This window comes from Equus caballus, chromosome 1, assembly GCF_041296265.1.
Source record: "Equus caballus isolate H_3958 breed thoroughbred chromosome 1, TB-T2T, whole genome shotgun sequence".
Taxonomy (NCBI): Eukaryota; Metazoa; Chordata; class Mammalia; order Perissodactyla; family Equidae; genus Equus; species Equus caballus.
This window is the reverse complement of record NC_091684.1, coordinates 93,959,313-93,975,823: the sequence shown is the minus strand read 5'-3', so window position 1 is coordinate 93,975,823 and position 16,511 is coordinate 93,959,313. Positions and strand designations below refer to the sequence as shown.

The 16,511-nt window shown below is 56.3% G+C and overlaps 1 protein-coding gene across 10 annotated transcripts in view; it reads right to left on the bottom strand.

The window, feature by feature from the left end:
- Nucleotides 1-9,171: 9,171 nt before the first annotated feature.
- Nucleotides 9,172-16,511, bottom strand: part of ARHGAP22 (Rho GTPase activating protein 22) — a 188,167-nt gene continuing 180,827 nt past the window's right edge. For all 10 annotated transcript variants that reach the window (XM_023648277.2, XM_023648280.2, XM_070265059.1 and 7 more), the window contains 3 exons: nucleotides 16,084-16,205; nucleotides 13,366-14,251; nucleotides 9,172-9,709 (listed from right to left, as the gene is read on the bottom strand). In XM_023648277.2, the coding sequence (XP_023504045.2) occupies nucleotides 9,481-9,709; nucleotides 13,366-14,251; nucleotides 16,084-16,205 (1,237 nt within the window). In that variant the 3' untranslated portion in view covers nucleotides 9,172-9,480. The remainder of the gene's footprint in view (nucleotides 9,710-13,365; nucleotides 14,252-16,083; nucleotides 16,206-16,511) is intronic.

Below are 16,511 nucleotides of genomic sequence, written 5' to 3'. Positions count from 1 at the left end.
AGTGTGATGAGTCTGTGACAGAACATGTCAGGTATGGCATCAGCTTGCCGCTTAGCGTTGCAGGCGTTGGGGGAAAGGCTTGATTGCTCCCTGACTGCCTGTGGCCCTCTCTGGCGTAGGCTCCTCCCTCACGAGGTCTGTGTCATCCGCTTGTGTGGCCCTTGCACCGTTTCCCTTAGTGTCATTTTGTGGACAGAGGAAAGAGACGGGATTCCAGTTGGATGTAACGTATGTAAGACTTTCAGAGAGAATTACCTGGGCAGGTGAGGGCGTAGTTCTGACTGCTAAGGACTGAGTGAGTGGTGGAGCGGTAGTAAAAAGTACTCTTGAAAAGTTGGCAGGAAATCATGATGATGTCTTGGGAGAAAAGGGGGAGGCCAAGGGGTCAGAACAGGTTAGAAGGGAGAAACTGAAAGCACACGTGCCTTGGCAAGACCAGGTCCCAGGGAGGGTGCCATCTGCTGACTCCTCTGGACATGAGTTGGCCTGAGCTCAGGATGGGAGTTTGGGTCATCTTGGGCAAGTGTCCACTTTGCTGAGCCTGGAGCTGCTTCATCTGTCACACAGGGATGGGAGATCGGCTCTCGCAGGGCTGCTGTCATGGTTGACGTCATGAACTTTTATAGAAATAATCAGTGTAAAGCTAATGTAATTGCTAACTTTAGCCTTGGAAAAGAATAGAAATGATTTAAGATGGGGAGGAATTCTGTGTGGTCTCACGTCTGAGAACTTGGGTACCCTCTGACCCCCGAGTCATCTCCTCCATTCCCAGTAGTCCCGATCTTCATGTAGTTGGTAAGTAAGAAGAATTCTCCATTTGAGAGAAATGCCTCAAAGCCAGTACTGAATTTCTTTTGGGAATGAGAGCAGTGAAGCATTCTGTTTCGTGGATCATCCTGCCGTTCAGCCCGTTGTAGCTGAGCCTCCCCCATGGCACATACTTCACATGTTTGTGCACAGCTTGGGTTGATTACTCCCGCCTTTGCCTGTTTGAAGTCCATTGCTCAAGGCCCAGCTCAGATAGCTCTTCCTCTGATCAGCCTTCCCTCCAGGGCCTTTGTCCTTCCTGTGTGCGCTGCACGGTTGCTCACTCCCTGTGTTCCTTTGTTCGCTCCCTCTGCACTTCCTTCCACGGCGGGCGTTGCGCAGCAGCGTGTGGTGTTCCTCTTCGTGCTCTGTGAGCGCATCCGTATGCTTCCCCTACTACGCCTTTGCTCCGGAATGCCTGGGATGGGAGAACTGGCTTACTCCCAGTTAACAGTGCCGGGAAGGAGGCCTTCCATGCGTATTGGGCTGGGTGAGCTAGACCGATCTTCTCCACTGTGACTGTCCTCTCAAGTGCAGTGTTCGCGGCCCTCAGTGTGGTACGAGGGCACTGCATGCCGCGCTCTGAATGGTTGGAGTCCAGGAGCGCAAGCTCTGACACCAGAGACCTACAGCAGAATCCTGGCTTCACACGTGGTCCCTCGCCTGCAGCAAGATGCCCAAACTCTGCGTGGCTCTGTCTTCTCAGAAGGGGTTAGAGGGAGAAAGTGATTCTGACACAGAATTAGAGCCATGAGGAGGCTGGTTTTCTTGCTATGCCTCCTCCGTTCGTTATCAGCTGCCTTAGAGAGCTAAGTACCCAACTGCAAGCAGTGATGAATAGGGAGCTGGGTGCAACAAAGAATGAGGTAGGCTGAGCTCCACTTGTTACTAAGAAGAGAACCAGGTAGACCACAGGAGATGGCTAGTGGAGGCCAGCAAGGGATGAGGAAGTAGAAGAGGGGCACATGGTGCAGCCCTGGCCCCCACGCTTCCTGAAACCCTTCTAAGACTGAGTATCTGGTAACATTTCCCCAAGTTCATCGCACAGAACGCTAGTTCTGAGTTGAATTAGTGACAGCATTCATTGAGCGCTCCCTATGCCGGGCACTAAGTGTTCTGCCTATATGAGCTCACAGAGCCTTAATGACGACTTGACAAGGAAGGACTGGTACTCTCCCCTCTTATCAGGTCATCAAACTGAGGCACAGAGAAGCTGAGTGACTTGCTCAGGGCTACGTGACCGACACGGGGTGGGGCCAGGCTCTGAATCCGGGAGGTCTCGCTCCAGTCCTCACTTTGTAACCAGTGCTCTACTGCCTGAGAAGGTTGATGTGAATAAAGGGTTTTGTGTTCAGCTAAGGTTGGGGCTCCTTAAAGTAAGCTTGCCCATCATTTCTCAGGACATCTCTAAGATGTTGGTGGGCATTTCCATAGACCTGCTGCAGCTCTGTCCCTGTCTGCTCTTCTCTCTGAAGCCAAGCCTTCCACTTTGTCTTGTCTTTTTTCAGAGTTGCCCTCTTTTCTTCATCACCGTCTCTCCCTTTCTACTGGATCATTCTTAGCAGCATACAAACATTCTCTAGTAATTCCCGTCTTTGTAAAAAGCTCTCCCTTGCCCCTTCCGCTCTATCATCCTATTTCTCCGCTCCCACCCACATTGGGAGAGCTTGATCTGGGCACAGTGTCTTCCCTTCTTCGGCCCCAAGTCTTCAGCCTATTCCTGTCTGGCTTCTGGCCTGTCGCTCTCCTACACGTGGCTCGGACCACAGGGATAGCTCCCTCACTAGTTTCCCTACGGCCGCTTTGTCGCCCTGTCCTCCCCCGACAGTTCATCTGCTCTCCACCAGTGGCCACAGGAGCCTTGTTGAAATGCAAGCCAATTCATGTCTGTTTTGAAGCTCTCGAATGCTTTCCTGTCTCCCTTAGAGTAAAACTAACTCCTTACCATGCGTGACAGGGCCCCAGAGTGCCCGGCCCCTGCCTGGCCCCGCCCATGTCCGTCTGCCACCATGCCCATAAGGGTGCTGGCACTCACGTACTTCCATAGCTCTCCCCTTTCTGCCTGCAGCTGGCTGGTTGCATGGCTGCCCCGTCCTGTCCGTCAGTCTCAGTTTAAATGGCACCTCACGGAGAGGACTTCCTCACCAACTTGTCTAAAACATACCCCCAGGATCACCTCTTTCAGAGCACTTACTAACAGTCTGAATGTATCTTGTTTATGTTTACTTCTGTTAAAAAACACAATTCAGGGGCCAGCCCAGTGGCATACCGGTTAAGTTAGTATGCCCCGCTTCTGCGGCCCGGGGTTCGCCTGTTCGGGGATCCCTGGCAAAGACCTTTGTACCGCTTATCAAGCCATGCTGTGGCAGGCGTCCTACATATAAAGTAAAGGAAGATGGGCCCACGTTGTTAGCTCAGGGCCAGTCTTCCTCAGCAAAAAGAGGAGGATTGGCAGTGGATGTTAGCTCAGGGCCAATCGTCCTCAAAAAAAATTCAACTGAGTAAATTTTTACGATCTTATTGGCTTCATTCAATGATTCATGAATTGGGCATCCTCCAATCTAGCAGATAGAAAGGAGCTCCAAGGAGTTGTACAAAATGAAAAACTTTTATAGGCCAAAGGGAGCAGAACAAGGAAGTTATACTAGGCAAAAAGCAGGTCGGTTACTGCGAGGTTACGTTCCTGTAGGGCGTGGCAGGGGTTTTACAAACACATTACAGGCCTACCTCCTTCCATTGCACTTGACTTTATTGCGTGTTGCAGATACTGTGTGTTTTACAAATTGAAGGTTTGTGGTACCCCTGCACTGAGCAAGTCTATCAGCACCATTTTTCCATTAGCATCTGCTCACTTCGTGTCTCTGTGTCACATTTTGGTAATTCTTGCAATATTTCAAACTTTTTCATTATTACTATCTTTGTGATGGTGACCTGTGATCAGTGGTCTTTGATGTTACTATTCTGATTGTTTTAGGGCACCGCAAATTGTGCCCATATAAGATGGCAGACTTAATAAATGTGTGTGTTCTGACTGCTCCACTGTTTGGCCATTCCCCGTCTCTCTCCCTCTCCTCGGGCCTCTCTATTCCCTGAGACACACCGATATTGAAACTAGGCCAGTGCATAACCCTCCAATGGCCTCTAAGTATTCAAGAGAATGGAAGAGTCAACATCTCTCACCTTAAATCAAAAGCTAGAAGCGATGGAGCTCAGTGAGGGAGGCATGTCGAGAGCCGAGACAGGCTGAAAGCTGGGCCTCTTATGCCAAACAGTTAGCCAAGTTGTGAATGCAAGGGAGAAGTTCTTGAAGGAAATTAAAAGTGCCGCTCCAGTGAACATACGAATGAGAAGAAAACAAAACAGCCTCATTGGTGATAGGGAGACAGTTGTAGTGGTCTGGACTGACGATCAAACCAGCAACCACATTCCCTTAAGCCAAAGCCTAATCCCGAGCCAGGCCCTCACTCTCCTAAATTCTGTGAAGGCTGAGAGAGGGGAGGAAGCTGCAGAAGAGAAGCCTGAAGCCAGCAGAGGTCGGCTCACGTGGTTTAAGGAAAGAAGCGTCTCCACAGCATAAAAGTGCAGGTGAAGCAGCAGGTGCTGATGCAGAGGCTGCGGCAAGTTCTCCAGAAGCTCCAGCTGAGATGGTAATGAAGGGGCTGCACTGAACAACAGACTTCCAACGCAGATGAAACAGCGTTCTATCGGAAGATGCCATCTAGGACTTTCATAGCTAGAGAGAAGTCGGTGCCTGGCTTCAAACTTCAAAGGACAGGCTGACTCTCTGGTTAGGGGCTAATGCAGCTGGTGACTTTCAGTTGAAGCCAGCGCTCACTTACCATTCTGAAAATCCTAGGGCCCTTAAGAATTACGCTAAATCTCCTCTGCCTGTCCTTCATAAATGGAACCACAAAGCCTGGATGACAGCACATCTGTCTACATGGTTTACTGAATATTTGAAGCCCACTGTTGAGACCTACTGCTCAGAGAAAAGATTGCTTTCCAAATATTACTGCTCATCAACATACCACCTGGTCACCGAGGAACTCTGATGGAGATGTACGAGGTTAACGTTGTTTTCATGCCCGCTAACACAACATCCACTCCGCAGCCCATGGATCAAGGAGTAATTTCAACTTTCAAGTCTTATGATTTAAGAAATATGTTTTGTAAGGCTATAGCTGCCATAGATAGTGATTCCTCTGATGGATCTGGGCAAAGTCAATTGAAAACCTCTAGAAAGGATTCACCATTCTAGATGCCATTAAGAATATTCGTGATTCATGGGAAGAGGTCAAAATACCAACATTGACAGGAGTTTGGAAGAAGTTGATTCCATCCCTCATGGATGACTTGAAGGGGTTCAAGACTTCAGTGGAGGGAAACTGCAGATGTGGTGGAAACAGCAAGAGAACTAGATTTAGAAGTGGAGCCTGAAGATGTGACTGAGTTGCTGCAAGCTCATGATAAAACTTGAATGAATGAGGAGTTGCTTCTTATGGAGGAGCAAAGAAAGGGGTTTCTTGGGATGGACTTTACTGGTGAAGATGCTGTGACGATTGTTGAAATGACAACACAGGATTTAGAATATGACATAAACTTAGTTGATAAAGCAGCAGCAGGGTGTGAGAGGACTGACTCCAATTTTGAAGGAAATTCTACTGTGGGTGAAATGCCATCAAACAGCATCGCATGTTACAGAGAAATCGTTCATGAAAGGAAGAGTCATTTGATGCTGTCAACTTCATTGTTGTCTTATTTTAAGATATTGCCACAGCCACCCCAGCCTTCAGCAACCACACCCTGATCAGTCAGCAGCCACCAACATCGAGGCAAGACCCTCCACCAGCAAAAGATGATGACTTGCTGCAGGCCCAGATGATGGTTAGCATGTTTTAGCAATAATGTATTTTTTAATTAAGGTATGGACATTGTTTTTTTAGACAGAATGCTATTGCCTACTTAATAGACTACAATATAGTCTAAACATAGCTTTTATACACACTGGGAAATCAAAAATTTGGGGTGGTTTGCTTTCTTGCGATGTGCTCTTTATTGCTGTGGTCTGGAACCGAATGCAGTTTCTCCGAGGCGGGCCTGCACTTGACTCATGCTGACTCCTCCAGTGAGGTGACTCCTCACTGACTGGTGCAAGATTCCATTTCTGGGAGAATTAGAGCAGAAACCGTAATGAAGCCTCAGTTTGGTGACATGGGGTTTAGCATAAGCAACTCTGTTTTGGGCCTGTTGTCTTAACACTTCTTTATGGTCTCTTTCACTCCACTAGAATGTGCATTCTGTACAAGCCATGACTATGGTCCTGTTTCCTCTATCGTCATATGAATGGAGAGCTGTGAATGTGGACAGTGGACATAACATGAGGTGGGGAAACCCTGTCCAAAAGCATAAAGGTTAAGAGCATATTCCGCCCTCCACGACTGGGTCCTTGCCTCCTCTGGCCTCCATCTCCTCTCTCTCTCTCTCTCTCTCTCACACACACACACACACCCCTCTTGCTGTAGCTACACACATCAGCATATGAAACTGAGTTTAGGTGTTACCATCTAGCCAGGAGCCTTCCCGGAGCCCTGCCCTCTGCTGACTTCGAGTTCCCTTTTACACTCATTTTGCACCCTGTGCATAACCTCCATTAAAGCATGACTGGGGCAATGTTTCAAAAGTAGCAAACCAGCGTCTTTCCAACGAGGACTAATAGTTAAGAATACAGGCTCCGAAATTAAGATGCCCTAAGTAATATTCAGTGATGGCAGCCTGACGCCTCCCCTGACTTGTGTATGCTGTGACCAGGTCCTTAACTTCTCTGCAATTCCAAGTGCTCGGCTGCAAAGTGCAGAACAAGGCGCCCTGCACCCTGAGGGCTACGTGAGACAAACACGCGGGGCGCTGAGACCCGCGGGTACCACCACCGTCTGTGAGGCTGTCCCCACTCCAGACGCGGGGGACCTGGGGCCCACAGAGCTGCACACCCCAGGGTCTGACAACCAGGGCGGAGCGAGCCCAAGCTCCTGGCTCTATGCACAAAGCTCTCCGCGGCTTTCTCCCACTGCGTTCCCACAGACAATGCAATTCCGGCACCTCGTGGGCCCAGCTGTCGCAGGGCGTGGCCGGCGCGGAGGCAGCAGCTATGTGCCCGGCAGGCGGGTCAGCGGGTCCTGGGGGAGGCGGTGGCTCTTGGTGGATCCCGGAGTCTGGAAAGGCGGCAGCAGCGGTGGGGGGCCGAGCTGCTCAGCTGTGAGCTTGTACAGCCAGGACCCCGCCCCTTCGTGACACAACTACGGAGGACCCTGCGGGGACGCCCCAGGGCCTGGGGCCCTGCGTCAAAAGGAGTGGGAGTCTGTGAAACACGTGGTCGTTACCGTCTCCATTTGTGACCCACGGGCCGGGGAACACAGAAAACACTTCGGAAGTACTCTGAGAGCAGAATCTTAGATTTTTACCCATTTCCCACTACTGCACGGTTCTTTCATCCATCGCTTGACAGATATTTTTAGCAACTTGCCTTTCCTGAGTCTTTCTAGAGCATTTGGTTAGGTTTTTGAAAAACTCATTCCCTGACTTTTCACATTCACAATTCATTGGTTTATTTCCCATTAAATGAGTTCATTACAATAAGAGGTACAACTTGAATCCTCGGGTTCGGGAACTGGTTCCGTGAATGCGACTCAGCGGGAGAGACCCCAAGCGGACGGGACGGGTGCGGGGCCGGAGCCGCCAGCCTCGGTGCTCAGCTGCCTCACAGGCGGATGGAGGGCGCGGCTTAAACCGAAATCTGACAGGACTTATGCTGAACGTCGCCGACTCATTTTCAGAGAAAAAGGGCACTTGCAGATCCTGGTTTTGCCAGCAGGTGGCAGAGGAGGCCCATGAGCGGGCTTTGGCCAAAGACGTCGCTGGAAGCTGAGCCCATATTCCTGGCTGAGAGAGGACGGACGACCTCACTTCCATCACTCGAAACCACTTTGGTCTCTTTTGCTCCTTTCCTAGCCTGGTGGCATCTTCTCTCCAGGTCAAAATCGGCAGAATTCCAGGGCTGTGGGGAGGGAGCTCAGGACATAGAATACACTGATGTTCCCACCTGGCCTCTCCTAGCCTCAGTTTCTCCTCTGAATGGGGAGTGTGGGGCCAATTCCGATCTTACTGGGTTGTTGTCAGGAATCGGTCACTTCATATTCTTTTCTCTTTCTCCTTGAATAGACAGGAGGGCACTATTTTACCTTCTGGGAAAGCGGGTCACCCAGACAGCCCACTGTGATGGCAGAGGGCCTGAGAGCAGGTTCAGGGGCTGCTCTCCCCTGACGGCCTCCTCTGAGCCCCTCAGCAGAAGTCTGACTGCTGAGGCTGTGGAGGGCCCTGGCAAGCACCCAGCCTCCTCGCCGGTGAGGCTGGCAGCGTCCTGCAACCAGCCATCGGTCAGCCTGCCTCGCCACCGTGGGAGTGACCCTGTCCGCTGGGGTGTGTGGGCCCGCGCTTCCTGGGAGCACCGAGACCCTGGCACTTAGAGCATTGGCACAAGAGTTTATACCTGACTCTAGGGAGATGGGTGTTTGGGCCTGAATGACTTCTCCGGAGATAGTGGCCAGAAATTGGGGCACTTTGGTGACCCCCACTCCCTAAAAACCTATTGCAGGTTACCACTCGGGGTAGAAGGACACTATGAGCAGGAGTAAGTGAAGGGACACTGGTGCTGGCATTGCCTGTGCCCCAGAGGCCAGTCCTCACTGCTCAGAAGTGGCTTCTCTGGTGCCCCTTAAGGCCCATCCGGAGGAGCTCTGGCCCAGGCCTGGGCTGTGTGTGGTGGTGGCCGGGGAAAGCCTTTCCCTGAGGGATCTGCCCCGATGGATGAGCTGGAGGAGGAAGGGGAACAGGCCTGGAAGGGAGAGGGGTCAGCCAGCTCGAGGGGGCTGGAAGGGGAAGGGCACAGCTGGAGGACAGAGAGTGGGCACTGCCCACCACCTCTCCCTCAGACACACGCGCAGGGCCCAGAGACAGGGAGGGCAGCATCCTGCTGGGCCCTGGGGCAGAGCTGGGGCCAAGTAAAGGAAAACAGGTTATGGCGGAACAGGTGGCCTGCCCCACAGGCCAGGGTGGCTCAGGGGGGAAGGAAGGAGAAAGGAAAACTGTCCTGCCTTGGGTACAGGGATGATAGCGCTGAACACACAGATTTGCATATATCCAGCTCCAGTGACCGTGACCATAGCTGGGGAGCTATATACCCCACTTCTGAGGGCCCCAGGCCATTCCACCCATGGGATACCTTGCAGACTCCGAGCCCTGACAGAACCAGTAGAGGTCACTCGGTCACCCCCATTTCACATGACCATAAAGGAGCCAGGCATCCAGGCATCAGGCTTTCAGAGCAAATTTAATAAAGAATGCAAAATGTTCCTGAGGGCTACTTGGATCCAAGGTGCCATGTTTTGGTGGCCATGGGACTGTCCCCACCAGGCCCTGCACTGTCAGAGGAACACCCGGATCCTGTGTGGGGCTCAGGCCTCCAGCAGGACCCTGGGGTGTCAGGACATCTCTCCAGCTGGCTCTGGAGCTCCGGGGCCCCGGTCCAGGCTGCAGGGGCGGCTGACTCCTCCGAGGCCGGCGGCCATCCCCACTGAGGGCCAGCGAGCAACGCGGTGGAAGGGAGTGCTTCCCACCCGTTTACTTGGGGGCTCGGGTGGCTCTGGTCCCCACGGTCAGGCTCCCCAGGGTTGAGAAGAACTCCTCCATCTCCTTCTGCAGCAGCTGGTTCCTCCTCTCCGCGTCCTCCCGCGCCCGCTCCGAGTTCCTCAGCTTGATTTCTAGCATCGTGTACTTTTTCTTCTCCTGGTCCAGCTCTTCTTCTAGCCGTGACATCTGTTTCCTCAGGTCAGCACTACCTTCTTCGAGTCTGAAAAATCAGGAAGACACTGTGTTAGACCTCGGTGCTCTGGGGGTGCCCAGTGTGCTCCATTTGGGGCGGATGAGGCCTGGTGCACTCAGCATGGGGGACAGGGTGGCCGGGCCCCCGGAGGCTCAGACCTGGCTCAGAGCAGTCCCCACCCCCCCACCCCCCGACCTCACCGGCTCCGCCCAGATCCTGGCACTTCTCCGGGGGCCAACGGGTACAGCCCCAGAGGACGTGATCGTCCCCAGCAGGTCACATTGATTCGTCCCACAGAGCTAACCCACGGGCTCCTGTGGATGCTGACCCCGCGCAGTACACAGGTCGGCACATCCCTGTTCTCGACCAGATCACCAGCTCCTGGACAGCCTGAGAAACGCGCTGGGGCCGGCCCCTGGGAACCGACATGCTCGAGTTTGAGGCCCGGTGTGGCGACCTATGAGGTCCCTGAACGCAGGCAGGACGCCAGCTGCGCTGAGCCCTGATGTCACCTTCTGAAAACTGCAGGGCACAACCTTCCCCCAGCACTGCAGCTACAAGGGGCAGAGAAGACCCCGCGTGTGCGGCACAGCGCCTGGTGCACGGGACATGGAGCGAATGCAGTCCCCCGCCCACCCCAGGACGGCCACCTTCACCCCAACCGCTGGACCCACAGCTCGGAGAAGGGGGAAACCCCCCTCAACCCGGCCCCCCAGTTGAGGAGCACGGACACCCTGGCCTGGCAAGGAGACCTCCCCCAAGGTGGGTGACGGCGGGGCCCCCACGCCCCTCACTGCCTCTCCTCGGGGCCTGGGTCCCTCTTTGAGGGTTCCTCCTCGCCCTCTGGTGCTCCCAAGCTCAGGCCTGGGATCCCTCCGCTCTTCGCCGCACCCTGAGGGACCTCCTCCAGCCACCAGGCTCAAAGCATCCTCTACGTGCCGACGACCCCCTCGACTCCCCGCAGAAACTTCGCGGCTGAGCTCCTGACCCTCTGTCCCCAAACCGCTCCACCTGTAGCCTGTTTCCCTCTCCGCGAACACCTCTTCCAGCTGCTCGGCCCAAACAAAAACGTCCCTTTCGTCAGTTCTTCTTCTCACGCCCACATCTGATCAACCAGCAAAACCCTTCCATAAACATGTTCAGAATTCGGCTGCTTCTCCCACCTCACTGCTGCCCATGAGGTCCATGCTGCCCGCAAGTCTGGCCTGGAACCCCGGGCCTCCCTGGTGAGCTCTCCTCCGCACAGCAGCCTGGGTCGCCATCAAAGCCATCCAAGCACTCGCGGCCTCCGGCCACTTAGTTTCCTGGACGTAAAATCCACAGCAACCTCTGGCTCAAAGGCCCCGCCCCGCCTCCTTTCCCACACTTTGCCCCGCCCACTTTCTCATGCTTTGCCCCGCCCCAACCCCACTCCTTCCTCTGCCCCGATACAGCGCCTGCTTCTCCAGCCCCCCGAGCTTTTGGCTTCTCCACATGGCCCTTTCCTCGGCCTGCAATACTGACTCTGAGCTCTTCCCCTCCTCCCAGCAGTGCCTTCCAACCCTCTGTCCCCAAGTTCCCCTTCCTTCCACCCTGTTTTATTGTTCTCCTCCTTTATCTACCCTTCTAACGTACCATATATTTTTAAAAGTCTATCTTGTTTATGGTCTCTCTGTCCCCTCCCACTCTCACCAAATGAAGGCAGAGATTTTGATCAGTTTGGTCATAGCTGTGTCGCCAACCCTGGCACGGTGTCGGGCACATCACAGACACTCGAGGTATTCTCTTCGGGGAATGCAGGAATCAGGGCGCAGGCGAGGGGTTCTGCATCACAGGAAGCTAGTCTCCTCTGCACCCCCAGCCCAGAGCCAGTGCATGCTCCACATGCGCAGACATGCTCCCCAAAGGCCTGCTGGGCGGGGCGCCCATCCCTTCCTGTGCTCAGAGACCTTCCTCACCCTAGGCCACCCCTCCAGCCAGGACGACAGCCTGGACCGCTCTGCTGGTGGGAGTACCACAAGGCTGCTGTCCCTCTGCCTCTGGGAGCCTTATCTTACCTCCAACCCACCCAGGAGGAGGTGATACAAACCATAAAGGCTTCCTGAGCATCCTGGATACGCAGGCTCTGTGCTGAGCATCCCATCCCTCATGTCACTTCATCCTCATGACAAACGAGGGAGGTCACCCAAGCCCAGATGGACACTCAGCCAATACACACGGGTCCGGTCCGAGAGCCTGCCTGGGACACTCAGCCAACACACAGCAGGGCAGTCTGACCCAGACCCAGAACCCATCACAGAACAACACTGCGCTTTCCCCTGAGAAACCACGTGTCTGAGAAGGTGGGAGCACTAGAAGCTCAAGTTGGCTCCACCAGCAGCCGGGGAGGTGACAGTGTGACTCTGCCCTCCTCTCTACATGGTACTCCTTCCCTAGATTCTACAGTCTTGTCTGTGAGCTCATCTTCAGCGGGAAGCATCTTCTTCTGTCTCTGTAGGGGGCTTCCTCTGTCACCTCTGCCTGGTAAATTACCCAGACTCCCACTGGTGGAGTTTTCCCCACTGTCTACACCTCGGAGCTCTACTGCTGCTGGGTCCTTTCTCCTCCTTGCTCAGCTCGATCCTGTTGGTCATCAAGTCCCAGCTCAGACACTGCCTACCTGCTGTGACCCTCCCTGACCTCCCCCACGGCAGGGCCTCTTCCCACTGAGAACACAGCGCCTGCACACACCTGCCACCCCCTGGTGGCCAGGGAGACTCTGCCAGCAGGGCAAAAGGGCCCAATGCTGCCATTCCGGCTCCCTGAGGCAATGCCAGGCTCAGAATTAGGAGGAGGAACCCCTTCCACCTCCACTGCCTCTGATGGACAAAGGAGGCCCTAGGAATCTGCTGACGCCCTCTGCTGGTGGATGGGACCCGGTTTGTGGGTCAGACAGCTGACCCAGGGCCTGGGGAGAGCAGGGCTCAGGGGCCTGAGATGCTGATGGCAGCACCGTGCTGTCCGCTGCAGGCTCAGCTGATGACCTTAATGGGAGCACTCAGCCTCTCATGCTGGAAAACACTGTCCCCACAGGGAGCCTGGGAGGGTCGAGCTGGGGCCCATTTGTGAGCAGGCTCGCAAGGCTCAGAACGCAGCCTGTGACATCCTCCTGTGACTAGAGCAGGCGGGAGCCAGCACCCTCCCAGAGGAAAGCAGATTCTGATCCTGGAAGTCCTCCCTCCATGTCAGGCCTGACCACAGTCAGCCAACCAGGCTGGCCTGGGGACTTCCCTGCACGTGGGCACTGCCCCGTGCTCACGCACACCTTCGGGGCCTGCCCCCTCCCTGGCTGAGGGCCAGATAGGGACCCCCACTCTGAGCACCTCCATCAAAGGCATCTCTGAGCAGCACGGGCTGAGATTCTGACTCACTCATCCGTTCAGCAGGTATTTATGGAGCTCCAACTGCATGCTGGGCCCCACAATTCCTGAGCTTTCCCAGACACAGGACCCAAGCCCTCCATTCCCACCCCTGTCCTGGGGGCATTCTTGCAGAAAGGCAGCTTCTAGGGGCTGGCTGCTCTGAGCTCAGCCTCCAGGTGGCTTTCTCTTGGAGCCAGAGGCCAGAGGCGGACCATCCGGGCTGGTGCCCGGTGAGCAGCTGGCCACGAGGGCTCTGCCAGTCGGGGGGCCGGCCTGTGCTTGCCCAGCGGCTGCAGCCTTTACCTTCTCAGACTCGTCTGGTACTCAGTCCGCTGCCGGCACAGCTCAGCCCGCAGCTCCGTGACCAGGCCCTGCAGAGCCTCAGAGCGGTGGGCACGGTCCCGCACGGGGCTGCCTGCGTCACTGGGCTCGCTGCTGCTGATGCAGGGCCCTGCCCCGTCCAGGCCACGGCCCAGGTCTGCACATCTGTGGTCCTCACTGCTGCTGGGGAACGGGGAGGGCTCGAGGGAGCTGCAGGCAGACGAGTCGCTGGCCCTGCAGGCAGTGCAGCTGCTGAGTGAGGCCCTGACGGAGGCGTCGCCAGAGGAGGCTCCGGACCCTGCCGTGCTGGCCCCGCTGGGCGTGCTGGCACCCGGGCCAGCCGGGGGCACGTTGTCATATGTGGAGAGTCTCTGTGCAGAGCCCGGGTCCTTGAGCCGGTCCCCCGACGAGGCCCGGCGGTGGCCACGCAGGGAGGACAGCCCATTCATGAGCCAGTTCCCGCTGGAGGAGGTGTCGGGCACCTCCAGGGCCGAGCTGCCCGCTTTTGGGCTCCCTGATCGCGACCCTGGCTGCCGGAAGGAGGACTTCCAGTTGGGCAGAGTCTGTACCCTCTTCCCAGGGCTGGTGGCAGCCGGGCTGCAGTGGCTGCCCAGGCCCTTGGGAGAGGTTCTAGAAAGCGCCGCCACAGTGGCCCCGTCCAGAGATGAGGTCCTGTGTGAGGGCAGGCCGGGGGTGGTGGGGCTGCTGGGCTCTGCTTGGCTGTCCTTCGTGACCTCCTCGGAGCCCCATCCCACGGTGCACGGGGGGCCCCCGCGTGGGGAGGCTGGCCCTTCGGCAGCCCTCGCTGTGAAGAGCTGGCTGTGTTTGCGGATCAGGACGGTCATCAGGTGCTGCACCAGGGACGTGCCTGCCAAGAAGATGGGACGAGAAAGGCCTGGCTGTGCATCATGCCCAGTCCAGGCTCTCCAGACTGGTGGCGGGGTGCTGCGGCTCGGACCCAGGGCACCTGGCCCTGCCTGCAGCCGAGGACCAGGCTGCCCCACAAGAGAGGACTCAACAGCAGCTGGCTATCAGCTGCCCCGAAGGAAAGGACGGTCACCACAGCCTCCAAACCTAGGCACGGACAGCAGAATCCTGCCCAAGAACCCCCTCCTTGGATAGACATAGGGCCTGGAGCCCAGGGGAGGCACTGTGCCCCCGAGCGCCCCCCATCCAGCGGCATGGGGGAGAGGGCAGGCATGATGCCCACTGAGGTTGCGGGGTGAGCGAGTGGCAGGCTGGGACTGGAAACCAGGCCCTGGACATCAGCGTCCTCTTGGCTGCCCCGTGTCACTCCCCTGTGCTGCCAATGACGGAGTGCCAATGACGGAGTGCCTGACTGTCCACGCTCTGGGGGGGCCCAGGGCTCTGGACGGGGAATAGAGATATCTTACAGGGGCACGCAGGCACACACACACACAGTCATACACACACGAATGCATACAGCCCCCCCAACAGGCACAACTCCATACACACACACACACAATCCCCCTTCTCCAGCCACAGCCCCTGAGATGCAGACTGTGGCATCTGTGGGGGACTCGGTTCCTGAGGCTGTGGGGTGGGGGCTGGGAGCAGTGGCTGGGGGAGGATCGGGGTGTCTATCTGCCTGCCTCGTTCCCTCCTGTTACCCTCAGCCCAACACAGAGCAGAGACTGGGGAGGCCCCCGGGTGATAAGGAAGGTGCAGTGCCTGAGTGGCCCCCTCCCGCTAGAGGTAACTTAGAGTCCTGGGAAAAAGGAAAGAATCCTTAGCCCAGAAATCTGGGGGCAGCAGGAACTCAGCGAGGTCACCTTCAGGCATTCATGGAACCTGGCGGGCGCGAGCCTGGGGCCTCCCACACCCAGCCGGGCAGGCCGGGGGGACCTGAGCAAGAGAGCCACCCCCAAGGGCCACACCCCACCCTGCCCCAGGTCACACAGAGCAAGGAATGGCAACTCTGCTCTCAGCTCGCCGGGTGCCAGGGCCGCGGCTCCTGCTGGCCTTGTGACTGCGTGCATCCTGCTCGGCCCCTGTCCTCCTCCGCCGGACAGGCTGCAGGCTCCTGTCTGTGAGCAGTAGGACTCTCACACTGACCCCTCCAGACAGTCGTCCAGGGGTCTCCGCACGTGGGCTCTCTGCCACGCCAGCCTGCACCTGTGCCCTTCTGTATGACGGCGAGTCCCCTCGCCCCCCCGGCCTCAGTTTCCTCATCTGTAGAGTGGGGGCAGTAACCAAGCAAGGGCCGCTTGTGTGGATTACAGTGAGGGGACACGGTAAGCACTTTGGAGAGGCCGTGGTGTATTGAAAGCAGCTGCTATTTTTATCATTTTATGGTTATTATTTGCTATAGAACAAAATTCCCTACGGTTTGCAAAGGTGTGACACACCCAGAGGGCTGTGACAATTTGTTATTAGAAAATTACTTAAGTAAGGCAAAAACGTGTGTGTGCATGGCCGGGACGCTGACCCTTCCATCCTCCGCCTCTCCTACCATTCTAACTGCACCCGATGACTTCCAGCGGGCAAAGGTCCTGCTCCTTTTACAGCCGGACCCCAGGGGAGAGAGGGAAGGGGGGAGGTCCTGAGAGGCTCTGCCTCATCCCCAGGGATGGGGCCACCCCTCCCGCTGGCCCGGCATGATGGTTCGGAGGACCTGCCCAGGACCACGGCGAGCCCAGCCCCCAGCCGCCCAGCTCCACCGCGAGCCTCCCCCGTTACCCTCCATGATGGTCACTGGGTCTTCGATCTGTGGCCGAAGTATGTTAGGTCCAAAAACAGTTGCCAGGTTCTGGACACTCATCTTGTTGACATTTGAGTGGGACTGAACTTCATCCAGAAACCTGCCAGGGAACGGAGGTGGGTGGAGGAGGAGGAAATCCTGCTGCCAGGTCTGCTGGGAGCTGCCAGGCCCCCAGGCCCAGCCATGCCCCCAGGTCTCCGCGGCTGCTCCCGCCAGGCTCAGAAGAGGGCGGAGCTTCCCCCTGGGGTCTGCGAGGGCCAGCAGAAGCAGAGGTCAGCGGACATGGGCCCATCATCGGTGTGCAAAGACACACGACTCCTGTCGGCAGTCGGGACAAATGCCCAGGCCCCCAGGCACGGGGCTGGGCAAGGCCTGAGCCTTGGTCACGGTCAGGAGGCAGAGCCCT